General features: G+C 48.3%; 12 protein-coding genes across 12 annotated transcripts; 6 read left to right on the top strand and 6 right to left on the bottom strand.

Annotated features, from left to right (window-relative positions):
• Positions 1 to 605: 605 nt before the first annotated feature.
• On the top strand, positions 606 to 4,247 carry BHQ10_006318 (uncharacterized protein; the record flags this gene model as incomplete). The annotated part of the gene is made up of 2 exons (XM_040878891.1): positions 606 to 3,043; positions 3,098 to 4,247. The coding sequence occupies 2 exons, from the start codon at positions 606 to 608 to the stop codon at positions 4,245 to 4,247; spliced, it is 3,588 nt and encodes a 1,195-aa protein (XP_040734822.1).
• Positions 4,248 to 4,567: 320 nt separating this feature from the next.
• BHQ10_006319 (uncharacterized protein) lies at positions 4,568 to 5,843 on the bottom strand (the record flags this gene model as incomplete). The annotated part of the gene is made up of 2 exons (XM_040878892.1): positions 4,568 to 5,491; positions 5,550 to 5,843. The coding sequence occupies 2 exons, from the start codon at positions 5,841 to 5,843 to the stop codon at positions 4,568 to 4,570; spliced, it is 1,218 nt and encodes a 405-aa protein (XP_040734823.1).
• A 283-nt stretch (positions 5,844 to 6,126) lies between these two features.
• BHQ10_006320 (uncharacterized protein) lies at positions 6,127 to 7,368 on the bottom strand (the record flags this gene model as incomplete). Its single annotated transcript, XM_040878894.1, has 4 exons — positions 6,127 to 6,167; positions 6,218 to 6,455; positions 6,510 to 7,096; positions 7,146 to 7,368. 4 exons carry the CDS (start codon positions 7,366 to 7,368, stop codon positions 6,127 to 6,129), a joined length of 1,089 nt encoding a protein of 362 aa, XP_040734824.1.
• A 243-nt stretch (positions 7,369 to 7,611) lies between these two features.
• BHQ10_006321 (uncharacterized protein) lies at positions 7,612 to 8,253 on the top strand (the record flags this gene model as incomplete). The annotated part of the gene is made up of 3 exons (XM_040878895.1): positions 7,612 to 7,673; positions 7,733 to 7,946; positions 8,002 to 8,253. The coding sequence occupies 3 exons, from the start codon at positions 7,612 to 7,614 to the stop codon at positions 8,251 to 8,253; spliced, it is 528 nt and encodes a 175-aa protein (XP_040734825.1).
• A 2,554-nt stretch (positions 8,254 to 10,807) lies between these two features.
• On the top strand, positions 10,808 to 12,496 carry BHQ10_006322 (uncharacterized protein; the record flags this gene model as incomplete). Its single annotated transcript, XM_040878896.1, has 1 exon — positions 10,808 to 12,496. The coding sequence occupies one exon, from the start codon at positions 10,808 to 10,810 to the stop codon at positions 12,494 to 12,496; it is 1,689 nt and encodes a 562-aa protein (XP_040734826.1).
• A 573-nt stretch (positions 12,497 to 13,069) lies between these two features.
• Positions 13,070 to 14,531, bottom strand: BHQ10_006323 (uncharacterized protein; the record flags this gene model as incomplete). The annotated part of the gene is made up of 5 exons (XM_040878897.1): positions 13,070 to 13,906; positions 13,951 to 14,044; positions 14,173 to 14,295; positions 14,364 to 14,395; positions 14,451 to 14,531. The coding sequence occupies 5 exons, from the start codon at positions 14,529 to 14,531 to the stop codon at positions 13,070 to 13,072; spliced, it is 1,167 nt and encodes a 388-aa protein (XP_040734827.1).
• Positions 14,532 to 14,917: 386 nt separating this feature from the next.
• On the top strand, positions 14,918 to 15,970 carry BHQ10_006324 (uncharacterized protein; the record flags this gene model as incomplete). The annotated part of the gene is made up of 3 exons (XM_040878898.1): positions 14,918 to 14,932; positions 15,054 to 15,775; positions 15,838 to 15,970. 3 exons carry the CDS (start codon positions 14,918 to 14,920, stop codon positions 15,968 to 15,970), a joined length of 870 nt encoding a protein of 289 aa, XP_040734828.1.
• Positions 15,971 to 16,103: 133 nt separating this feature from the next.
• On the bottom strand, positions 16,104 to 17,005 carry BHQ10_006325 (uncharacterized protein; the record flags this gene model as incomplete). Its single annotated transcript, XM_040878899.1, has 3 exons — positions 16,104 to 16,708; positions 16,770 to 16,917; positions 16,976 to 17,005. The coding sequence occupies 3 exons, from the start codon at positions 17,003 to 17,005 to the stop codon at positions 16,104 to 16,106; spliced, it is 783 nt and encodes a 260-aa protein (XP_040734829.1).
• A 476-nt stretch (positions 17,006 to 17,481) lies between these two features.
• Positions 17,482 to 18,263, bottom strand: BHQ10_006326 (uncharacterized protein; the record flags this gene model as incomplete). The annotated part of the gene is made up of 3 exons (XM_040878900.1): positions 17,482 to 18,029; positions 18,078 to 18,132; positions 18,189 to 18,263. The coding sequence occupies 3 exons, from the start codon at positions 18,261 to 18,263 to the stop codon at positions 17,482 to 17,484; spliced, it is 678 nt and encodes a 225-aa protein (XP_040734830.1).
• A 508-nt stretch (positions 18,264 to 18,771) lies between these two features.
• BHQ10_006327 (uncharacterized protein) lies at positions 18,772 to 19,589 on the top strand (the record flags this gene model as incomplete). Its single annotated transcript, XM_040878901.1, has 2 exons — positions 18,772 to 18,842; positions 18,902 to 19,589. The coding sequence occupies 2 exons, from the start codon at positions 18,772 to 18,774 to the stop codon at positions 19,587 to 19,589; spliced, it is 759 nt and encodes a 252-aa protein (XP_040734831.1).
• A 183-nt stretch (positions 19,590 to 19,772) lies between these two features.
• Positions 19,773 to 20,777, bottom strand: BHQ10_006328 (uncharacterized protein; the record flags this gene model as incomplete). The annotated part of the gene is made up of 5 exons (XM_040878902.1): positions 19,773 to 19,829; positions 19,892 to 20,043; positions 20,099 to 20,283; positions 20,343 to 20,643; positions 20,699 to 20,777. The coding sequence occupies 5 exons, from the start codon at positions 20,775 to 20,777 to the stop codon at positions 19,773 to 19,775; spliced, it is 774 nt and encodes a 257-aa protein (XP_040734832.1).
• Positions 20,778 to 21,158: 381 nt separating this feature from the next.
• On the top strand, positions 21,159 to 23,313 carry BHQ10_006329 (uncharacterized protein; the record flags this gene model as incomplete). Its single annotated transcript, XM_040878903.1, has 3 exons — positions 21,159 to 21,211; positions 21,301 to 23,125; positions 23,182 to 23,313. The coding sequence occupies 3 exons, from the start codon at positions 21,159 to 21,161 to the stop codon at positions 23,311 to 23,313; spliced, it is 2,010 nt and encodes a 669-aa protein (XP_040734833.1).
• Between the last annotated feature and the right edge of the window lie 695 nt (positions 23,314 to 24,008).

Below are 24,008 nucleotides of genomic sequence, written 5' to 3' on the forward strand. Positions count from 1 at the left end.
TATCCCTTCAAATAATCAAGGCATGCTATGTATACACAAGAAGGCAGAATAATAACTAACTCTATCAGTTAAGGTAGCCGCCGAGGACCTGTGATGTCTCCCGCCCTCAGCCAATCACCGCTCCAGCAGCCCGAATCTCTGCTTTTCCCCCCAGCTCTAGTCCAGCCAATCGCCGCTTGAGATCGCTTCTTCTTCATCGTTGGCGCCTGACCTTGGACAATCTGGTAGTCTGCTCATCGGCTCCTGAACCGTGTCTTTTATCTCGTGTCCTTTTATTCTCATTTCTATTTACCAGTTGATTGATATTTTAAAACACTTACGACTCGTGCAAGAGTTGCATTTCTTCAATCCGGGAGCGCCGTTTCCCTGCAGMCCAGCCGATAAGATTGCCCCTCCTCCAAGTGTGAACTGGATTCATACTACCAACAGGTAAGCCTGCATTTACTAATGTCTCAGGATGGTCGTATCGCATAGAGAGCGGTTACAGAACATGACCATCATGAATATATCTGCATATATTTTTTGGTTGCATCCATACTAAAAAAAAATTGTGGCACAGATCTCACTGTCATCGCGCGCCTCCCGCAATCGGGCTGAAGCTCACCATGAGTCCGACAAACACTAATTATCATGGCCGACAGGGGGAGGAGATGTTTCTGAACAACACTTCGGCTGCTCGACGAGATGGCGATGAATCCCCTATCGTGGAACCTCTGAGAATCAACAAACCTCCATCGGCCGCGCCTACCCCGCAGCCAACAGCTCCTAATAATCTTCCTTATCCCGATGACCGACCACGACCCTCACAATCATACTCCCCTTCTAGTCAGACTGCGCCATACCCTCAACCAAACAGTCGTATTGCCAGTCCTGCGCAGAGCCTATCGTCATCTACGGGTGCTACCTCTCCAGCAGATTACCCCTCCGCTTTGCGGCCTCGCGATGGACGGGAACAGAAGCCGTCTTTGGCCGAACGACGGGGTAATGCGCCTCCAAAGCCATTACCAGAGTCCCCTGGTCCGGATACGCCTGATAAAGATGCCCTTTTTCAGAAATTCCCCCCTCCCGGGCCTCCTCGCCCCGTGGCAGCCGAGTCTAATGACGCTAGATATAATCAACAATACTTCCCGCCGCCGTCGGCTACGAGTGCAGCACAGGCTCGCTTGAGAGCCAACAATCCGGACTCAATCAATCGCATTAGCTCGACGGCATCTAACTCGACAACTCGCGCACAGAGAGGATCTCCTCCGCCGCCTGAGACACCAATTGTTGGCCCCGGTCAACGACCTGGAGCGGATATCGAGGCTCGATTCGCGGCTGCGGGGATTGCGGGCACATCTACTCTGGCGAATTTGCAATCACGAAATGCAGCTGCGCAACAGCGAGCGAACCAATATACTGCGCAGACTGAAACGACTCGTCCCTGGACGCCAACCGAGCAACCGGGTACGCAACCACATGGACCGCCCACTGTATACCAAGGTTCTAGCGAGATTGGCACCCAGCAATACCCTCCACCTACATCTACCCAGCCTATACCTCAACAGGCTCCTCCGGTCAACCTTGCTGACCGGCCCGCAATTCCTTCGAATGCTCTGGAGCAGGATCTTCAGCGAATGAACCTTTCTGCTTCTCCGCCCCCGGCTTACTCAAGTGTGCCTGGTGCCAATACCTCTCAACAATATCCTAATGAAAAGGGACGCCCAGTAGTCGGTTCTCCTCCTCCTCCTCAAGGACACCCAGCTTCGACTGGGGCACCCTCCGTTGCTGGTTCAGCGGTGGGTTCTGCTGTAGGAATTCCCCCGATCAGTTCTCCTGCTCCATCTGTGCAGAGCCACCCGGCCTTTGCCAATGATGCAAGACAGCAACAGCAAGTACCGCAACAAATACCTCCCCAGGGGCCACAGCAAGTAATGTCGCCCCAACAAGCACAGCCAACAGGCACCATTATTGAGCAGAGTATACAAACAAGCGCTTCTCCAGCCCCCGGAGGATTTCCTCCAGCATCACCTCCTCCTTTACCGGAAGGGTGGATTGCGCACCTTGATTCAAACTCTGGTCAATATTACTACATCCATCTTCCCACGCAGTCCACTCAATGGGAATTTCCCAAGGGACCCACGCCGCTCAACCTGAACGACACACCCATGTCGCCCGTCGGCAGTGTTTACAGTGCTCACCCTCTCACCTCCCCGTCATTTTCTACTTTTGGTGGTAAACCACTAGCATCACCGGGTGTTCCTATGACACCTTTATACGAAGGTAGTGTAATGGGCCTTAGTACAGTTGGAACTGCCGTCACCGGTCCTCCCCCGAGCAGTGGAGTCGAGCTATACAAAGTCGCTGCTACGAATGGTGTCTACTTTGGGCCTTACTTGCGGTACTGTAACATGGATCTAGAACGGGGTCTCTGGCTAGGGTCCATCTTGCTGGTAACGGACGCTCCACAGCCTCCGACGATCCATATTCATCAAAGTGTGGATTTGTCCCCCAACCCCCGACAGTTGAAGGGAGTCAATATACACCAACACCAGCGCTGGGTATTTTACAAGTACGACGTTGATTTGCAAATGGATGATGCGGGTCCTGCTAAATGGACATATGCGATCACTTCTCATCTTGGCTGCACCCGGTACGAATTTCTTGTCGCGGGACGACACGAAACGAACTGGAGATTCATCGCTACCTCAGGTAACGACTTTTCTCTGAATGTCAGTGCCAATGAGCGAGCTCGTCTAGGCGGTGCGGGTTTTATGTGGAAGGATATTATGCAGAAATATGCCGAAGTCGGAGGATTTCATTGCCAGTTAGGGCTTGGTGGTCAGATTTCAGCAGATAGGATCTGGAAGGAGATACCATTGCTCAAGCAATGGCTAACTATACATGGTAAGGAGCAGCGAAAAAATGCTCCATGGACACCGGCACACGAGGAGGAAGTTTCGCATGCTTATTTCCACTTTTATACGAGTCATTTCGATCAGCCGCATCTTCGAGAGGCTTTTGCGCAGATTCCATACATCCTGCAGCTGGATGATCACGATATGTATGTCACTTCTCACTATGTAATTTTCTGGTTTCATGCTAATCTTGGAATTAGATTCGATGGCTTTGGCTCTTACCCACAGCATATGCAATTCTCAAACATGTTCAAGAACATTGGCCGTATCGGTATTGAGATGTATTTACTCTTCCAACATCATACAACCCTGGAGCTTCTCCGTAATATGCACTCCGACCATGACTTATTCACGATAACGGGTACAGGATGGCATTTTGTCAAATACCTAGGTCCTGCAGTCGTTGTCGTTGGCCCCGACTGTCGATCAGAGCGAAACCCTCACCAGGTCATGGCTGGTCCCACGTATCAAGGACTGTTCCCAAAGATCGCACTACTGCCTCCGAGCGTACAGCACTGTATCTGGATGATTTCGGTCCCTTTGATCTATCCACGACTTGAATCCACAGAGCAGATAGCAAATGCGGTTGCTACGGGAAAGAAGGCTGTTACCGGTGCATACAACCTCCTGGGTAAAGTGACCAGCTCGGTAGCAGGTGTTGTAGGAGCAAAAGACGCAGTAGGCTCTGGGTTTGATGCCGTCAAAAGGGCAGTCGGCAAGACCGGATTGATGGGGGGCGTTCTCAACCCCTTCGGCGAGATTGATATCCTCGACGAGCTTCGCGACCAATGGACACACGACTCCAAGGACCTCGAGCGCACATACCTCATCCGCACGCTGCAGGGCATCGCAAAACAGAAATCAATCCGCATGACTTTCTTGTCTGGCGCAGTCAATGTCTGCGGCGCAGGTCTGGTGCACGATCCCAGCCATCCCTCGGACCACAAAACAATGTACCAGCTCATCGCCTCACCAGTCGTCAACACACCGCCATCTTCTTATATCCTCAAACTCCTCCACAATAACAAACCACTGTACGTGCCCGCCAACGGCCAACGCTCAACCCCTTCCCAACCAACAGACACGAAAGAAGACATGCTCGAGCTCTTCCAAACAGATGTCACGGGCCAACCGCGCGAGTACCGGCGTCTCATGGGTCGGCGCAACTATGTCGCCATCGTCGCGTATGACCCAGAGGTTGTATCCGGCACATTCGGTCAGACAGATATGCAGCGTGGAGGAGGTAAATTGAGTCTCGCTGCGGATTTTATGGTTCAGGGTGAGGGCGCGTATGGAAGTGTGGTCAAGTATGGGCCTGTTATTATTCCGAATTTGGGATTTGGGCAATGATGTTTTTTTCCTTTTATATATTTCTTTTTTTATGTTCGGTTCTTTTCTTTCGTGCTATATTGAACAATACCATGAGGCCGTCGTTTTGTAAATTCTGATTTTACATAGGTGCTTGAATGCATATACTGTTTATATATTTACATGTAACCTTTGTCATATGTCGGAGAGGCACGGAGGCTTCAAAGATTGACAAAGATGCTATTTGATATTCGCCAAGCAACATAATGATACAATCTCATCATAAAAAAGATTAGAACGCCTGACCATTCCATCAACTAATAGACCTATTTATGTACATTACAATGAAATCAAAAATATAACTACGTCCATCTCCAAGAACTAGGATCCCCGCCAGGAACACACAGACCAATTCTCCAGAAGTAATCGCGATGCGCAAAGAATAATTCCCAGATTCGATAGCGGGCTGATACCAGGGACCATTGCGTCCTCACTTCGTCTTCTTCGGATGGTGTTGTAGATGATAGAATCTCCTGCTGTTGCTGCATACCCAAAGCTAGCAGAGAGAAATCCACCACTTTCTCTTCTTCGCCATTTCCCTCGCTACTAGCTATACACCGCTTATCTGCATTCCCAGTGCAGTGTTCGACATCCTCACGTGAAGGCGGAAGATCAAGTTTCGAGACGAAAATTTCACCTGCGTGCGGCACATATCCCCATTCCGCCAGCGGGAGAAGAGGCACCGGATCGTTTACATGCGTTATGCGTCGGTATCGAATTTGCGTATCATCCCCCCTTTTTTCGCTCGAAAGATTGAAAATCTCGTTGATGAAATCGGCCATCTTGTCGTTTCCGACCTTGGGCTCGCCAAAGGTGGTGACGTGCGGATCCAGGCCGCGCGTATACATTTCCAGACTGGCCAATGCAGCCACTGCGCCGCCGAGAGAATGTCCGATGAGCATTACTTCGTAATCCGGGTACATCTCGCGCGACTGCGTCACGGCAGAAAGAACCGTGTCGCGAGAGTTTTTCCATGATGTCCAGAATCCGGCGTGGACGGTGCAATTTTGACATTTCCTTGGTTCGATTGTTGATCCCTTGCTGGTGTTATTGTTGCCGTCGGTTGGGTAGGGGATGTACGTCTGCGGAACGGCTGAGAGGTCGATTATGGTATTCGTCAGCGAGTATGTGCCGCGGAAAGCGATTATTATACGTTTCGCCGCGGGCGGGTGTGACAGAGCGATGTATCCGCAGGAATCGGAGAGTAAAGGGCCTGTGTTCCAGGTCTGTTACAGTATCAGCTTAGAATGTCATTTGTAAATGGTCTATATTCTACAAACTTACTGTAATGAGCTCAAACCCCTTGAAGTCCTCGCAATGGCTCAGACATCCGAACGGATTGTGGATTCCAGTTGTCCCAACGCAATAAGCGATATCCGCCAGGCGTGCTGACTCCTCGAGTTCGACGAACAGGGCTTCGGATACAGTCCTATCCGTGACATCCTTTTGGTCTTTCTGTTTTCGGGTCTGCTGTGCGTCGCCATGGACCACAGCGGCGTCAGCCAGCAGGGTTGTGGCGAGTAGGATGAGTGCGAGGCATTTGATCAGGCCATGCAATGGTTGTGTAAATGGCGTCATTATTGCGAATAGACGCTCAACGTATGAGTTCTGGGTTCATTCATAGTGATATATGCCACGAGTCGAGCATTGCGACCTGGAGGCGACAAATATATGTTGGAGTGTACACACTGAAGGAAGGATGTGATGTCGTCACACGACCTGCCCAATCTGGGGTAACTCGGCTTTTACTCGATTAGTACTAGTGGAATATGAACCCTATATTGTTCAGCTGATGAATCAGGTGACTGTTTAATTCTTGGGATTTAATGTATGTATGTATGTAGTACATATACTGGACTTGCTAAATAGTCCACACAACAACCCTACCATCAACACCACTCGCTGCGAGATGTCAGCTTCTGGAAAAATACCAACTGATAGGATAGACTTACTGGTAAACTTCTTCACGACACCGCCCTGCTCCTCATGTACGCGGAGGGTGTTGATGGTGTTCTGGTGAACAGTATCAAGCTGGGTGGTACTCTGAGCCTGACCACGGAGATCCATTTGACGGAACATGTTCAAGGCAGACTCTTCCCGAGCACCTCCAGCTGGACCACGCTTGCTTTCAAGTGAGCCGACTAGTTCCCATCCGTTCTCATCGCCTTGAAGACGATATACTTCACAGTCCTGTAACAGAATTAGTCCACACCCGAGAGGTTAACAATAAGAGAGGATACTTACATGACCTGCGGCGATGATCTGGTCTTCACCACTCCAGACAAGACTGTTGAAAGGAAGCAGACGAGTGCTAATGTTGAGCATGGCCTTTGGTGGCTGATCAGGAGCACTCGGGTAAACGACAGTCACACTGCTGTCGTGAGAAGCAAATGCAAGGGCATTTCCGCTAGGTGAAAAGGCAACACCATGCACCCATCCAGCAGAGTCATTTAAGAACTCGCCGCAGACGGTGTTGAACGGAAGTCGCTCACCCCAAGCTGAAGGCTCCGGTCTCTCGTCAATGCCCTTGATGTAACTAGAGAACACTCTAGCATGAGAATCCGTAGATCCAGCAGCCAAAAGAACGGAGTTTGGGTGCCATGCGAGCGTAGTAATGGTACTACGGATGGGCTTTTTCAAGTGTTTGGAAATCCACCAGTCGTTTTCCTCTTCAAAGTAGCAGACTGCTATCACTCGAGCTCCGGAGCCGACGGCGAATTTCTGCTCAGAGGGCGACCATCGAACGTATGTGGCAGCGCGGTTGATTCGGAGAAGAACGAGGGTGGGCTTCCAACCGTTGGGTGTCTGCTCCCAGACGTAAGCATTGCGATCTATGTAAAATTAGTTTCGAGAAGTTTGACCGAAAGTCGATTTATATACCTTGCGAGCAAGTCACAATGCGACCACTGTTTGGCGCAATGTCAACACTTGTGACGGTTTTGTCGTGGCCCCTCAATTCATCTTTCAATGTAAACTCGTTGCCTGACGCCTGGTAGAGCTCTACATTGTTGTCTCGAGCAACAGCCAAAGTACCCTTGTCTTGAGAGAACGAATGGTCCGCAACTGGGGAGTGGAATAGATGGTGAACCTCGGAAGAAGCCATATTATTGATTGGAAGTGAACGACAGGAGTTTCTCTCTACTGCCGGGGTGTGATTATTGTTTGTGATGGCTATGCTGGTGAGGGGCCGCTGTTGGATACGATGACGCCGTGCCGCCCAGTTCACGTGACTTACGTAGCTAAGTAACGCGCTAGTTGATTTTCTTACGGGAACGTCTCTAATCTTCACTTTCTCCAAACAGTTCCCTTTGATTTCAGAGAATTGGCATTCATTACAAAGCTCAACATGGCTACCAAGGTTCAGAACGGCCAGGCAAATGCCAAAAACATCGGCGCCCCAAACCAGACGTAAGTATCTCGAGCTAGTGATTCATGAGCTTCTTAGAACTAACGTCTTTTTCAAACAGGCTCTACATAAAGAATCTCCCCGACAAGATCAAGAAACCAGACCTGAGAATGGCATTATACACATTGTTTTCTACATACGGACCCGTCTTGGATGTAGTAGTTTTGAAAACGGCCAAGATGCGAGGACAGGCACATATAGTTTACCGAGATATCCAAGCCAGCACTCAAGCTATGCGTGCTCTTCAAGGATTCGACTTCTTCGGAAAAGAGCTAGTAAGTTGTACTTTTCACGACTGCGACAAGACTAGCGCTAATACATCGGCCATAGAATATCGTGTATGCCAAAGGGAGTTCTCATGTCATTGCGAAGCTTCGAGGCACCTACATGGCAACCGCCGCTGCACCCACAGGCGTATCGACCGACTTACAAAAGTCTATCTTCGGTGCTCCCCCTTCAGCCGCGACTGCCGCGACAGTCGGTACCAAGCGTCATCGTGAAGAAGAAAGTGACGAAGGCGAGGCACCTATGGATGAAGATGAGAGTGATGTCTCGATGGAAGCATCATCGGACGAGGATTAACGGTCTCGCGATCAACACGGTAGTAATTTTCATGTCGACATGTATGAAGTCGAACCGTCAATCGCTCCGGACTATGATCTCACGAAGAGCCGGCTGGGAAGACTTAAATTAATGCAGCCACCAACAAGGCCGAGCCATGTGAGAAGATAATCTTCGGGCTCAATGTTTTTATTGCCGGCAATAGCTTTCATGGCGCTCGCGGTGTTACATGGATGAATGAAGTAAGCTGGAACACCAGATTGAGGGTGATACTGTTCTTAGTGAGTTCAAGGAGACCACAGACAACATCACGATGAGTGACCTACTCCGAAACTGATACCGCCCATGACGCCGTTACTTCTCAATGACTGTTGGTGTTGGCGCGGGACGAGGGAATCGTATATGTCATCTAATGCCGCCGGGCCAACCTGCGGGATCTCTCTGAGGCGGAAAAACATGACAGGTACATGATACGATGTTGAAAATGCAATGTCATAGTCAATGGTCAGTTGTGCTTCGACGCCTTCACGTATAAGGGTTTCCTAGTACGTAGATTCCTGTTAGAACCGTTGTAACTACGGGACTTGTGATCTTACTCGATCGTCGTCCTCGATCACATTTTCTTGTAGATCCTCGTATGTATCTGCCCGTTCATTCACGATGACACTGCTATTTTCGAGGCGCTCTCTCTGAAGGCTAGTAGGTTTTGATATCCTCAAAATTGGATTTTCTAGCTGTAAGACGCGTCTAATCAGTTATGATCTGTACAAATCCGCTACGTCAACTGCTGTGTTGGATGCGCATCAAGCAAGGGACTCGCATGTCCTCAGGCTCAATTCGCTTTTTGCTTCACACCGACCTCAGATGCCAAATATTCCACAGCTAGCCACCCCAGAGTTTGGGCACCTCCAGCTGCATCAACTCGTCTCACAAACGCCTTACAGGCACTATCGAAGCTACCAACCGCCAGGAACGGAAACTTCCAGTCTTCGCCACTCGCCATGCAGAGCTCCCACGTTGTATTGTAGTGTTCACTATCGACTGCCTGGTATACTACGTTCGTGGCGATGATGTTGTGATTCGGATCCAACTCTGAAGCTTCCGGCGGGAGGAACCCGGGAGGTAAACTATATCGCTGGTTACTGATCGAAGAAATCGCGCCAATTGCAGGATAAAAGAATGTAGCATTTGGGTTGTTGAAATTGTGGTGATGTCTGACTCAGCAGATGGATTGTAACATGTCACGTTAGGAAAGACGGCAATGCGCAATTGCAATTGCCTTTGTAGGCGGGGGCGGTCAGAAGTCATCCTTTCTGCATTCTTTATCTCATTTCATCTGTGATTGCTGTTTTCAAACATCCGTCTTTTGTGCATTTTGACTCCAGACGAGTTTCGACCGATTTCAGGAATGCAAAAATACATAATTACCGTTTGCACCTATCATTTCTCCTTTGTGGCTGGTGACAAGAGCGGGTACCTGAACAACAACATCGTCGAGGGACAACCGAACAACGCCGTTTGCGGAAGCCGACTATAAGCTTCACCTTTCTACACCGCAGATTCGCCAGCAATTAACCAACATGCAATCGAGTAGGTCTGTTCAGCAGTCATCACAATGCGCAATAGCATTGCGTGAGACAGAGCCTAGATCCCATGTACCCTCAGCCGGCCTGCATGTATGTCATCGACGGCGCATTAAAGCATGGCATGGTAAAAGTGATCAAAGACTAGCTGTTACACTACACCGCCTAGGTGCAGCAACAGGACATATCGTGCCTCTCTGAGTGGATGGCACCGCAATACTGATCCCCGCAAATGCGAGCTTCTAAGCTACGTAAAACCGGGACGCACAGGGGGTCCTCAGCCACTGAGGCATGTGCACCAATCGACCCGCGCCAGATGCTCCGTTTTCGAACAATACCTTGTTTTTGTCGACGACCACGATCCATCACAACCACCTGAATACAGCCCGCTAGTGTTCGGTCCTGCACCTCTTAATTTCAGTAAATCCGTTCTGACGTCTGGTTCCATCATGTCTGTGCTGGAACCACCGCAGCATGCGGCAGTAATTCATTCCAGTAGACGTCTCTGGAAAATACACCACGATAGAGCACAACGCTTTCGTCCCTGTTTTGATGCTCAACGCCCGAGGGCCCTAGCTCGAAATTGAATATCAACTTAGTCTCGACCTTGCTCGGTCTCGGCCTTGTTGACGTTATTCTGCTTGTCGAATGTCGTCTTCCACGTTACTGAAACTCCTTTTGAAGCATTCGAGTATTCTTATCTCAATTGCCGGATCTACAAGGCAAACCATATGCTTGTGTGAAACGGCCATTTCTCTAACTCTTTGAGGCTCATCGCTCTACTCGAGTCAAGTTCGCGACTTGCTTACTCCAAAGTTGGTACCTCTCTCAGCCGCCAAAGAATACAGATCATGCAATGTACATGAGAAGTTCTGTCGCATATAGACCGTAACAGAGAAAATCTCCAAGGTAAATTATCCTCTTGTACACATTTCCTTGCCATCCGCATGCTAATTGCCAACTGATGATAGAGCTAATACAAGCTTCTCCAAATGGGCCACGCATCCTCGAAAGAAGTGCGCCATGAACCTCAAACCACGAGGCGATTGTCGAAACCACCAACAAACTTATCCTCGCTCAACGTAGCACAAACAAAGGCCGGAAAGTCTCCTAGAAGTCCTAATCATGACCAGAGCCCACCACTGGACGAGTCCATGTTCTGGAAGAGCCCGTGGACGGGTGATCTCTTACCTAAATCTAACCCCGAAACGGACTTGACGGATCGTAATCGGGTGCGGTCTTTCACGTCGTTCTCTAGTTTACAACCCGAGTCGCGAGGTTCTTTACAGGGGAGCAAACGCTGGTCGAGCATTGACGACTTTGTTCTAATGAAACAAGATAGCTCGTTGTCACGATCGAGCTCTTTCCTCTCTAGAAGACTTTCGAGACGGTCCTCAATGATTCACAGGCCTAGTTTTCAGTCGCAGTCGGAAGGAGTGACTGTTGGGGAAACTCGCAGAGAGCCCGTCATCCATTTTGGTCCTTCGGATATTGGAAGTCACGATCTACATTCATCGGTCGAAACCTTGACGTCAGAAGATAGGTCTCCGGTTGAAGATTCTTACGTTCTCATGGGTCGTCGGAAATCGTTCCGTAGGCCAGGAGTTGCAACGCGAACTCCGTCTTGGGGTCTATATCGCACGCCGCTATCATCGATCCAACAGGAAGACGAGAAACCTCCCATACCAGAAATTCTTACTGCACAGCTTTCACATGAATGGGAAGAGGATGATGACTTCATGCCGCTCTCTCGATATCACGAGCGCGCCACCTCTCCGGTCGCCTTAGACTACTCCCACCTGAGTGGTTTCAAGAAAGGCACTTTAAGAATCGTCAATGCTTCTGTATCTCCAGCAAGCACCGATCGTATTCGCCTTCTTACGACATCCCCATCCCACAAAAAACTTCCCAAAAGTGTCTTGTCTCAAGGTGACTCCGCCGTGTTCATTTCGAATAGTGCACATCAAGATGAGGCTGTTGTTATTCCCGAAAATGGCTTTTGCTTCGAAGATTTGGACGTAGCGGGCGATGGGCAATACCTGGAGACGCCTGGAGTCATCGCCTCGGATGCAATCGGATTTACAAGGATGCAAAAAATTCATTCCAACACAAACGCAGACAGCGGGTACAGTTCTGTCAGCTCAATCCACTCCAGCAACTCTTCAGCCCAGTCCGGATCTTCKCCCGCCAGCTCTCCAGTGTCTAGTCCTGCGCGGTACAAAGTGGGAAGCCCTGCAGACAATTGCTCATACTTTGCCGATGGCTTATCGAAACCGAACGAGGTTATGCTTCAGAATCTCGTTCCATCCGGGAGCAGCAGTTCAGGGAGTCAGCAGATACCATGTACCGGTTCTGAACAGACCCGGTATTATGCTCAGCTCAGCCTTTTGAACATCCCATCTGTCCCGGAGGCAGCTGGCATTTATGATAAAGAGAGCGATTCTGAGGGCGATATGGATGATGAGCAGATACAAAGCCCTTTTTCGCCTATTCTTCCCAAGCATGCCTTTGCACAAGTTGCAAAGGAACAAATAGAGGAAACAGTTCAACGAGCTATCTCCACCCACAAACCTCCAGTAGACAAGGCACAAACCTACGAAGCACCTCGGGGGCGGGCCCGATCACGCAGTGCTGGCCGCGGCCGCACAAAACTGGTCAAAACTCGCAGAGTTGCCGTATGATGAATGTCTCACTCATCATCACAATCGCTTACTAAATATTCACCTTTTCTCATGTTTTCTTGTTATACTCTCGTCTTACTTTTCAGCGTGTCTTCATTTACCTCGCTTTTCGTTTATATACCACTTCACTATTTATTTTGTTTCACGCTTTATATCCTTGGGGGCGTTGGTATACAGGGATTTGAAGAAGAGTTAGCATGTGTGGAGTCTGATTTCTGTCTCTTCGTTTTGCAAGTTTGCCTCTCCTTTGTGATATTCCACAGATATGTGTGTATATGTTCAAATTACTTGAAATATAATTGGGTATGGATGGATGACCATCAGCTAGTCTACATTTCCTCAGAAAAATTCACCAAGATTTGATTTTGAAAATTATTCATAAATAATGTCTAATCACTAGAGCCTTGCTTGCCCATAATCCAGTAAATGCCTCTCATCATCGATAAAATGGCACAGTCATAAAATCCAAATGTGAAGTACAATCCCAAGCTAAATTAACGCCTTGCAACCATGCATGTCATCAGCGAAGAGAGAGAGAGAGAGTGTGTGTGTGTGTATAAAAGTGGAATGCATTTATTCAATGCGAATGCGCTTGGCCTTCTGGATGGCTTGCTTCGGCACAATGACCGAGAGAATACCATTCTTCAACGTAGCCTTGACCCCATCCTGGTCCACACGAGTTGGGAAGGTGAATGTGCGCTGAAAAGTTCCGATCGAGCGCTCTGAAGCCCAGTATTTGTACGAAGGCTGCTGAACTTCTGGCTGTGACTGGTGCTTGTTGACTGAAGTGGATTGGACAGTGTTTACTTTGACCGCGCCATCTTCGTCCTCATCCTCGACGGTGGGTGAGTGGTAGTTTGAGTGTGTGCTTGAGGCGCCATCGCTGTGAACAGACATGACATCGTCGTTATCATTTGTAGACTCTGAAGAGTGAGGAGATGTGATGTCGTAGTTGCGCTCGATCTGGCCCTTGATCACCATCGTCTCGGGATCGGTGAATTCAATCTCGATGTTTTCTTGGTGTGCGCCGGGGAGCTCGCCATCCAGGATGTAGAATTGGTTTGCTTCTCGCACATCGAATTTAGGTGTGAATGATGAGAGTTGAGGCTTGGCAGGGGCTGCTTGAGCTGCAGATGGTTCGCCACGGCGGGACTGGGCTGGCTTTGTTGGGCGGCGTGTGTCGCAATAGTCATCCATAAGTTGGAAGAGGGGCAAGAAGTCACCAGGAGAGAGGGTTGTAGTGTAGAAGGTCATTTCGTTTGAGTTGTGGCGGTTGTTTAGAAAGATCTTTGGAGTGTGGATGATGATTGGATCGATGAACAGATGGGAGATGAGTGCTTGATTGCTGAGTGTGAGTCTCAAGGAGGTTGTAGGCTGAAAAGTGATGCTAATGATCGAAAGAAAATTCTCCTGTGAAAAGCGCAGATGTAGATTTTATATAGGTCGTTGCGTACGTGATCCGCCATTATCGCGATAGCCACCAATTCTGTCTCGGTGGTTGTAGATGCTTCCAGCACCTGCGTAGTATTTGGCAGAAGATCAGATAAGCTAGAGCCTGAGGCTGCTAGAAGGTGCGGGAAGACCCACAGCAGCTCGTAGAAAGTCTTGGCATCGAATTTGTCATGTTGCCACGTGACTAATCAAGATTCGTGAGGAAGAAGCTTCGAGTTGCTCACCAATTGATATTTCTAATCCCTGGCGATGAATACGTTTCTAGTTGTTTGTGGCCTTTGCGCAGTAGATGTTCGATTGTCGAAAAGTCCTTCTTGTTCACGTCGAGCTGCTTACGGAACTCTGACCTGGAAGCTTCCGTGCTTAGCTTCAAGAAATGCAAATCTGAATTACTCGGGTATCGCGGGCAACTTACTGTGCAAAAGCGCGGAAGTTGGCTCTCGTGTCCTATTCAAGTTCGTCAGAAGTCATTATACGACAATTGCTCTAATGCAGCTCGTACCTCTGGCTTCTTTCGAACTTCTCTCAGACATCTTCGGTACAACGAGAGGACCTCTCGCTGCAGACCTGATAATCGTCGCATCTTAGTAGGCAAGCAATGTCTAGCTCGATTGTTTGTGTCTCTTTTGTTGTAGCAGCTTTAAGCTTATTCGTTGGATCGCATAGATGAAGTGATAGCTTTAACGGACGATGGTTGGAATGGGTTGAAGAGGGTGCCCGTGGTTGGCCCATATAGCCGGTAACCGGAATGTGGAACCCTAACCCTATAGGCTGCTGAAGATTACGTAGGTGCGGCTTATCGGCCGAGTCGCCGAGATCGATTCGCTATCTCCAAAAATTGTATGGACGTGGGGAGACAAGTCCGAGTTTTGTATCCTATGTATATAACGACTCTGGATGAGTCATTTTGGTATTCAATTAATTCATTGACACCGCAATCCAGTGGTTGAACTATTTAATCTCTGCAGTATGTCGACATTCACAGTAGGTGCTATTATTTTCCCACATCGGAATGTTACTACAGCTAGATCCCTGTGCTTTAAGCTCATGCATTTAGGCATTGTGGTTGCCTACCTATTCGTGATCCAGCTAACATCTACAACAGCGTCTAGTCCGCTTTCTAGCCAAGGATGGCCAGATATACTACGGCGATGCCGTCCTTCCCCCTGGCAAAACCGACATCTCCCAAATCACAAAAGCCCGAGTCATCAAAGGCGACATATTCGGCGAGCACCAAGTCACGGACCAACTCGCCGAAGTTAAGCTCCTTCTAGCCCCCTTAGCTCGCTCAGATATCAAGACCGTGCGATGTCTGGGATTGAACTACGAGCAACATGCGATAGAGTCTAATGCGCCTATCCCTAAATATCCTGTCCTGTTCTATAAACCCGTTACCTCGATCGCCGGTCCGACTGATGACATTCCAGTCTCGTACATGGCTCAAGAGGGTGAGGGTTTAGACTATGAATGCGAACTGGTCATCATTATTGGCAAGGAAGCGAAAGACGTACCTGAGTCAAAGGCTCTAGACTATGTGTTTGGATACGCCGTTGGCAACGACGTTTCTCATCGCGATTGGCAAATAAAAAAAGGTGGCGGCCAATGGTCTCTGGGTAAAGGATTCGATGGCTGGGCACCCTTTGGACCGGGCATTGTGTCGTCGAAATTGATCCGTAACCCGAATGCGTTGGACATTTCTACCAAGCTCAACGGGAAGATCGTGCAGTCGTCGAATACAAAGGATCAGATCTTCGGGGTTGCGAAGACTATTGCGTTCATTTCTCAGGGAGTTACCTTGTTGCCTGGAGATGTTATATTTACTGGAACGTAAGTTACCCTGGTCGATCACACCTGGTTATGAAACTGGTGCTAATGGGTGATCAATGTAGTCCTCAAGGTGTAGGCATGGGCAGAAAGCCCCAACTTTGGTTGAAAGATGGCGACCACGTTGAAGTGTCTCTTCAGGATGTAGGAACATGCTCTAACCGAGTGTTCTTTGACAAGCCAACTGCCAAACTTTAGATGTATAGAAAGGTGGTTCCTATTAATTCGGATATAATATCATCTTACACTAATTGATGAAATCAAAATAAGTCCAACAGACTAATCATAATGTATTTCTATTGAAATCATGGCCAACCCATATACATCAATCCTAGTTCACCTGTGTGCCATATCCACGGATGGTCTCGGCGAATTGCCAGCTCTGCTGCTCCAACTTCTCTTTATCCTTGATCTCAACGCCATCCTCAGTAATGACCGCAAGTGTGTATTGATCCGAGCTTCGTGCATCTCTGTAGAACAAGACTTTCATGCAATCCCTCAAAGCCTGTATTGCTTGCTCCTTGGAAATATCCTCAACCGGCGTTTCTTCCGGGAAAAGACGACGGAGAATAGGGACAGCTAAATGAGCACCAAAGCCGGTTGCAAGGTGAGGTCCACTGTAAGTAGTTCCGAGCAAGTCGGCGGAGCTGAGGAATGGCTTGCCGTCGCTATCGAACCCTGCGACCAATATGTGGTTCCAAAGAGGGTTCATCTCAGATCGGCGTTTGTAGAAAACCTTGGAAAGGTAGGTGTGTAGGTTCTTGGCATTGAGTGTGCTGCCTGTAGCTGAGTAGTTCTCTCGGATCTGGATAGAGCCCAACAGGCGGTCGATGTACTGCATGTCCGAGACGTCACCACCAAAGCCCACGATGGCGGAATCATCAAAGGTGCGAATACGGTTTACATCGGTGAATCGAGCGAGSGAGCCATAGGATGCTGTTGGAGACCGCGAGTCAGTGTATTGGTGATGAAGGCCTGGTGGTTCAAGGCACCATACCTAGGTTGTCTGTGGCCATCGCTACACCTCCATTGAACTTTACTGCAATGACCGAGGTTCCTGTCACTGCTGGCGACTGTGTGTGAGTTTTGGGCCCGGACGATTGCAGATATGAGTGGTCATAAGGTCCGTAAACGTCGTCTCTAGGCTGGTATATCGTCAACACCATTGATCCACACGCGGTATTGGAGAACGCATCGACTTACACGACCCCAGGTTCCAGGAAAATGATCCATCTTTATAGGTGCGTATTAATAGAAGCTGCTGCAAATCTGAGATGTAGGAAAATGTAGGTGTGAGGTCGAGGTCGTGATGAAGTGGGTGTTTGATGGTTGATAGGGAGCTTTCAGAGAGCTCTCACCTTGTCTAGGCAGGAAGCTGACAGAGGACGGTGGGTCAGTCCGCATCAGTCAAGCCACACCACAACGTGGCTGGTGTCTCTTCACCTCTATGAGGTCTATAGCGACAAAAACGGGATAAATTGATATTTAAGTTATAAAATATTTGTATTTTTTATTCTGAGAGCCAGTGCATCGTAGTGGACTTGATCTCATTGAAGATTAGCCATTTTTGTGGCGATCAGAGCTTGATATAGTTCCACGGTGCGAAAAATGTATCGTTTCCGGCATTATATTCATTCAAAAGCTACTTCGTAGCGTTCAGATTTACTTAAGAGAGAACAAATGCAATCTTAAAAGCCTTACCTAGGTATTCATTCACGACGCGTAGAGGACACGAAGTCAATGGTCCGATTCTTGTCTCCTTGTTTCGCTTCTTCAATCTTGGAGCGTATAGCCTGCTGCATTTTCAAAAGCTCCTCTTTATATGCCCAAGCAGGCAGTGAACTGTGATCCCATATATCCGATGGAAGACTTGTTGCGTATTGACTCTCATCATCGATACCCGTATGCTCACGTAATTTGAGGAACAGACTCGGGTTTTTCAACGAAGAAGAAGCCGACAATTTTTCATTGAAATGTACACCTTGTTTCTTCAATGCTAGAAACTGTGTTGTTTTCCCACTTGCGATCGGGTCTGGTGATCCAGGTGGTGATGGAGGTATCTCAAGGTAAGGCACGGGAGGCAGCGTCAGATCTTGTACCAGGGCTCGGGAGGCAGAATATGGTGAGGATTGGCCTGGTTCTTGTTCTTCTATGAAAGGGCCGACTATCTCTGTTGGCTGCTCTGGCCCAAGAACAGGCCCATTTATAGGTCTCGACTCTAATGGTGGTGTATCAATATGGTCCGTAGAGAGTCCCTCTATCGTTTGTTAGCATAGAGTTACTTGGTAGGACAGGGTATGCTAACCTTTTTCTAGGTTCGTACTTTCTTCAAGTATTGTGTCTCCATCCTGATCCTTTGCCTTCCATAAAGTTAGTGATATAACTTCGAACAGCATTCCAAGCTCAAAGAACTCACCTTGGACGAGGGTTTCACCTCAGGGACTTCTACTTCATCCTCGCTACTGCTGTCATACGACACCAGTCCAAGCATTTTCCCCGTCTTTCGCGTGTTAATCAGACCTGTAATGATCAATTTCCAGGCTGAGCACTAAAGATATGTATTATCAGATAAATTTCGGTGCGCCTTCAGGCGCCCTGCCCTGTCTTTTGAGGATGACGCGCTGGGACGTATATCAGCTGTTGTAGTCTGACGGCGCTGAGGCTATGTGACAAGCTCTGAGAATTTCGAATGGTTGACCTTTCTTTTAAGTTCAAGGCTCGTAATTGTGTATTGTTTTCGGTGGTCAATCGTGAAGCTGGACAAATTCGTCTTTGGTGCATGCGTTGTATGTGATTGGCTGGAGAGCTCTTACATCCTTACATAATCCTGCGAGGCAGCGACAGCTCCGCGTCACTATCCTCATCCCAAAGCTCACCAGCACCTTTCCAAAACCACATTCATCTCAAAGAGCCTTCTCCCAACCTTCAAAACTCCTAAAAGCATTATATTCACTCAAAAGGATCATTTGAATTAACAATTTTTCATTTGAATCCTTGCGATGGCGTCTATTCTACCTCATTTTAGTGCTCCGACCACTGGACATGAGAACAGAGAGCATAGCTTCAACCCGTTCGTCAACACGCTGTTGAGCTCCTGATCAGATCGCTAACATTTTGTTTCAATGGCAGATACACGGATAATGGTGGTTCAACTCTCGGTATTGCCGGATCCGATTTCTGCATTCTGGCCGGCGATACTCGTTCTACCTCAGGCTACAACATCAACTCCAGATACGCACCCAAGCTCTTCAAGATAGGCGGCGATGACGAAACAGGAGAAGGCGCTCATATTGTTCTGTCTGTCGTTGGTTTTGCTGCAGATGGACAAGCGTTGAAAGAGAGACTCGACAGCATCGTCAAGGTGTACCGCTACCAACACGGCAAACCCATAACTGTCAACGCATGTGCACAGCGTCTGTCGACAATCCTCTACTCGAAACGATTTTTCCCATACTACGCTTATGCCATTCTCGGCGGGTTGGATGAAGAAGGACGGGGTGCCCTATACAGTTACGATCCTGTGGGCTCTTACGAGCGAGAGCAGTGCCGAGCTGCAGGCGCGGCGTCCAGTCTGATCATGCCTTTTCTCGACAACCAAGTCAACTTCAAGAATCAATATATTCCTGGAAGTGGAGAGGGTCATGCTTTGGAACGACGCACCCCTGCACCTCTACCCCAGGATACTGTGGAGGAGCTCGTGCGGGATGCGTTTACCAGTGCGGTTGAGAGACACATTGAAGTGGGTGATGGATTACAGATGATGATCATCACTAAGGACGGTATTCAAGAGACGTACACACCGTTGAAGAAGGATTAACAGGGAGACTTGGTGAATCTATTCAGTGAACGGTGTACTTAGGAAAGTTTAATCATAGCCTTATAGACCGGTTGTGAATTCTCGTGGTAATCATGTACTCGTCCAATATAACCTTGTAGTATATTCATTGTAACCCAACGCCGACACATGCGCCAAATGAAATCGAAAAGAGTGAACAACTCCCTAAAACCGCTCCTTCATTCGAGATGCAATGGTCCGTAGGTTACCATACACCTTGCTCTGTTTCGACGTATTAGTTCATACTAACAGGGTATCAAAATGATGCGGCGAAGAAAACTTACTGGAGGGCTACCCAAGATTAGACTAACTATAGCTTCTTGAGCCATCTTGGCATTTTTGAATGTGCCCAAGATGTGAACCTTCTGACCGGCCAAAACTACTCGGGTTCTTGTCGCGTTTTCAATGGCAAACTTTGTCTTTCCATTATGACCAGCTGTCGGGGAAAGGTTAGCCGTAATCGGTCACTTCGTGGGCCATCGAGTACGTACCTATGCGGCCAATTGCTCGACTCAGATGGTCACCGCTCAAAGTCTTGACATCCTTGATTTCAAAAGAGTTGATATATAAGTCGTCTAATCGTAGCAAGGCGATAGCATCATCCACGTCGAATGATAATGCAAAGGCTTTCACGAAATCCGCTCCTCTTTGAAGTGCCGATGGATCGTTGGTCAATCTGCGGAGATACCATTAATAATTGCGTCCTGACCAAAATTAATCATATATAGCTCATACTTGCTGTTCCTCAATTCAACTGTGCGACTCTTCACGTTCATTCGTACTTGGAGCTTCAAGTGTTCAACGAGTGGAGGGTAAATTTTTGGCCAATATGTCTTCAATGGTGTCATTCGATGGGGGGGAATGGGAACTTTTCTCTGTTCGACTCGGTAGACACCAGGCGTGTCCTTGGCTGGGGTGAAAACCGGACGGCCTTCTTCGTCGACGTGCATGACATCTTCTGTGTTATCTTCTTGGATAGACTCGATGGTGAAATCGGGGGCATTTTGAGATGGGTCGATCAGGACTTCATCATCGTCTAGAAGCATTGTTAGTTAATATTAACGGGTCGTCGAAATATCGTCAATACGGACTTTGTTCCTGAAGTGAGTTATTGAAGACAGCGTCTTCTGTGCCTTCAGGCTTGCTCAAGAGTGCGGTTGGAGCAGGCATGGTAGGCGCCTCTTTTCCGGGTTATATGCGGTGTGATAAGTCAATCTCGAATATCTTGTCCCCTGAACCTCGAGATATCTAAGATAATTGCTTGATAAATACCGGAATTATTGTACTGGCTCTTTCAGTTATCGAAAAAGTGTGTGGGGTTGGGAAAAAAAAGTTGAGTGCAAACACGGCAAACAGCCACCAGGATGATTTCATTGCTAAGCCCAGTTTGTCCCAGCGGCGGCAGAAGCTTTTCTCGGGCAAGCCTGGACCTTCCTCTCCGTATCATTCTTTATTCTCGAATTGCCGTTCAACCAGCTCTTGTCTGTCGGCTCTATCGTCTTGTTCAGAATGTAACGGAGAGAATGTCTCACAAAATCGGACATCAGCTGAATGTCTTTCGACAGGCAGCCAGTCCGCTTTTTTATCATGACGTTCGTTCAAGCGTCAGTTTCGGTCTTTCAAACCACCTTAGACGGAGTTTCATAACACAAAGCCCCTATCAAACCGGAGCATTTCACGACTCACACACCAGAAATAACTTCAAGATTAGTGGAAAGTTCGCTTCTGGTAGTCTCTTGTTGCTCGGACTGTCTTCGAGCTCGGTTGTCGAGAACGGAGCAACAACCCGTACTGTCGTTTCCAGCGGCGGAAAGGCGACTTCATGTACGCCCAATCGACATCAGTGCTCACAGCGAGGTGTATTATCCAATTCTTCACGACAGATCTGGAGACGGGCATTACATACTAAGCGAGACGAACCTGCTGAAAAGCCTAGCAGCCAGTCCAAGAGCGAAAAAGTCACGCAACAAACAAAAGCAGACAATGCTGAATACTCATTACTCCATCGGAACCTCCGTGAACGCCTTCCCAACCTTCACCAATTCCATCGACCTACAAAAGAAGAGTTATTAGCTGCGGCTACTGGGTTCTGGTCCAGGTTGCGGGTCAGATTCAAATGGTTTTCCATAAGGAGCGTTCGTCCTTTTACGCTTGACGAAATTGGTGCCCTTTTCTCATGGGTGCTACTAGGCCACGTCCTATGGATCATTCTGGGAACAACAACTTTCTTTTCTCTGCTCATCCTTACCATAAATACTGTGTTCGCGCAAGAAACCCTCGCTCGTTGGGTCGGAAATTACCTAACGTCGTCCTCCGGAGTCCAAGTCGTCTTCGAATCTGCCATCGTACCAAAATGGAGAGACGGTGTTATTACTTTCAAGAATGTGTTTGTATCTCGCAGGCCTGGCCATGGCAACGGACATGTAAGCAAGGGCTCCTCGAAGACAGCCGCCGCCGCCGCTGCTGCCGCCGCTTCAGCGACAAGCGACACAAAAGAAGTCGATCCGAGTCATGCGGCCACGGAAGAAGACACCAATTATACTCAATTTGATGTTTCAATTGATACTGTTAATGTGACGCTGTCCTTCACCAAATGGTTCAATGGCAAAGGACTATTACGAGATGTGGAAGTCAAAGGAATTAGGGGTGTCATTGATCGTACTCATGTTCACTGGACAGACTACAATGCTGATCCGAAGTCTTACCGTCATGAGCATAATCCAGGAGATTTTGAGATCGATTCTTTCAAGATGGAAGACTTGCTTGTGACAGTCTATCAACCCAACAATTTTAGACCGTTTGCAGTGAGCATATTTTCGTGCGATCTACCTCAACTTAGGAAGCAGTGGCTCTTCTATGATTTCTTGTCCGCAAATATGATGTCGGGCTCTTTTGACAATTCGCTCTTTACCATCCATCCTCGTCAGACGAACAATTTCACAGGAGCTCAGTTGACTACCAGCGGTGAGGAAGCTGTGAAAGGGACCCCTTGGGGAAGACAGAACAGAATCAGGATAGACGGTCTCAATATTGACCATCTTAACCGTGGCGTCGAGGGTCCTTTCTCCTGGATACACGAAGGTAATGTCGATATCGTTGCGGATATCATGCTACCTACGGACGACAGTGAGTCTATAGCGAAATTTGTCTCGGACTTTTACGACCGGTTCGAAGCTACAGTGACATCGCACAACCAGACTGGAGAAACACACGAATTCCCACAAAATACCAACACAGCAACAACCACAACAAGTCTTATTCCGGTCGGCGATGAGAACGATAAACGATTCTTCGTTACTGATCTACGGATCCATCTGACTAACGTGCGGGCCGTTGTCCCCTTGTTCACCAAAGACCTCTCCTACATCAACAGTGCTTTGATTCGACCGATCGTTGCATACATCAACTCTCGACATACATTCATTCCTATACAGTGCCGACTGGTGAAGAGATTGAGCGACTTTGACGGAAGCTGGACTGTATTTGATAGTGGACTTATGGATGACCTCTCTGCTGCGGTACGTATTCAATATTCGCCGTCCATAATTTGTCAAACTAATTAAATTTTTCTCAGACTTACGACGCGTTCGCCGCAGATGTTGTGGACGAACAAGCACGCATGCGGCGGTTCAAGAAAGTCGGCTTCTGGTCTCTACAGCTCGCCGCGCAGGCCATCTTTCTCGGGATGGCTGGAAACATTGTTTGAACTATACTGTACAATAACGACCATTCTCAACCATCATTGCAGGCGTTTCCAGGGGGTTTGCGGCGTTATGCATCTTTGTCGGCCGTCGAGTTGGCAGTCTGATGTCTTCAAGGAGCACGTGATTCAGCCACTCACAAACAGCGGTGTTTCACGGCGATATTTGGAAAATCATCTTACCATAGCTTCTGTGTATATATCACTATCTAATGGCCGCACACTGTCAGAGCGTACGAAATCTCTTCCTACAACTTCTAGTAAATAATTCAGAGCCACAAGGGATGCGGTAAATGAGTAAATGAGGGTAATTTCAGACGAGCTAATGAACGGGCGGCCTCAGCTTGCTGGCCTTAGGCGCCATGCCGCTTCGGGCCAGGCGCCTGCCCAGTTGACCCCGGCCGTCCCTTCTCCTCATATCAAATTGCCGCCAGGGGGGATCTCGTGGGTTTCAGTCCTTCTTTCGAGTTTCGTACACAACTGACTGCTACTCCCTCCAAGGGGACTGTTTCACGTTGTGATCAAGTGTTCAGAGCTCGTGAGTACTTGCTCTTGTTGTGGCTTCGATTGCATGTTCTTGTTTTTCAGACTCTGTATGCAACCCGCTACCTGACTGCAACCAATCTGCCCACCCCCTTTCTCATGCAATTTACTCGTTGAACATTGGACTGCTACTTATCTCGAGACCAAGGTTGAAGAGC

The sequence above is a fragment of the Talaromyces amestolkiae genome (genome assembly GCF_001896365.1).
Source record: "Talaromyces amestolkiae strain CIB chromosome Unknown scaffold11.1, whole genome shotgun sequence".
NCBI classification, from domain to species: Eukaryota; Fungi; Ascomycota; class Eurotiomycetes; order Eurotiales; family Trichocomaceae; genus Talaromyces; species Talaromyces amestolkiae.